This window comes from Penaeus monodon, chromosome 28 (assembly GCF_015228065.2).
Source record: "Penaeus monodon isolate SGIC_2016 chromosome 28, NSTDA_Pmon_1, whole genome shotgun sequence".
NCBI lineage: Eukaryota > Metazoa > Arthropoda > Malacostraca > Decapoda > Penaeidae > Penaeus > Penaeus monodon.
This window is the reverse complement of record NC_051413.1, coordinates 5520119-5521123: the sequence shown is the minus strand read 5'-3', so window position 1 is coordinate 5521123 and position 1005 is coordinate 5520119. Positions and strand designations below refer to the sequence as shown.

The 1005-nt window shown below is 37.1% G+C and overlaps 1 protein-coding gene across 1 annotated transcript in view; it reads right to left on the bottom strand.

The window, feature by feature from the left end:
* Positions 1–398: 398 nt before the first annotated feature.
* The window catches only part of LOC119591321 (cullin-2-like), a 12355-nt gene continuing 11748 nt past the window's right edge, over positions 399–1005 (bottom strand). The window contains exon 16 of the mRNA XM_037940050.1: positions 399–961. Coding sequence (XP_037795978.1) covers positions 830–961 — 132 coding nt within the window. The 3' untranslated portion in view covers positions 399–829. The remainder of the gene's footprint in view (positions 962–1005) is intronic.

Genomic DNA, 1005 nt, shown 5'->3' with positions numbered 1-1005 from the left:
CATATCACATACATATTGAATAAGCACATAAAAAATGATGGTAGAAAGTCTGCTACAAAGTCATACCTAGAAAAGGTGAAAGCTATCTCTGAGTATATTTTATAAACAAAAAGATAAGTAGCAGAGAAGTGCAGCCAGTCAGAGATTCTAGAGGTCCATCCCACATGGTGGGAGATACCTTCAAAGAGGTAACAAGCTGCTACCTAAAACTTTCACCTTGAAATCCATGAAATAATATTCCAGTGCATCATTTTCACAATGGGTCAAAAAGCTGGACAAAGAATGAAAGACTAAAATTCTTTTTATACAGTGTTTCTGCCTAGCTAGGTCTGAACATGGGAACAATTTCAAACCCATCCTAGCTGAACTATTAGGACTCAATAAATAAAAAATAAAACTACAAGGGTAATATTTACTAAATATTAGTGAAACCTAACCAACATTTTAGTTTTATCTTTGCGTTCCCATGACTTTAACACACAGCTGGGCTTGGCCCTTATCCAGAGTCCAATATGAGAGGCAGCATTACAACCCACGTCAACTTCATCATCACTCCACTGTTTGGGCTATTTACACATCTGGGTATCTCAAATAATCAGCTATTCCTTCAGGCAAAGGGGGGGAAATTTATATAACACCTAAATCAATGTACAAAATTCACCTCCAAACAGGCAACACACTGTACAAGCCCCACCCAAGAGTGAAGCCAAAGATATATATGTAGGTGTATCAGTCTCCAAGAAACAGTTTCAGGGCAATCCTTTCTGAAGACCTTTCATGACTGGTCTTGCCAAAAAATATTATGAAAAACAACTAACAAAGCTAAGAATTAGGCCACATAGCTATATTCATCTGTTGAATTTGGAGTGCGTTCAAGGTACTGTTTATCAATAAGTAACTCTATGCATTTCTTGATCATTGGAATCTGTGGTGCAAATCTTGCTCGAGACTGACTGATCACCTGAGGAGAAAAGGAAAAAAACAATAAAATCTCAGTCTCTTATG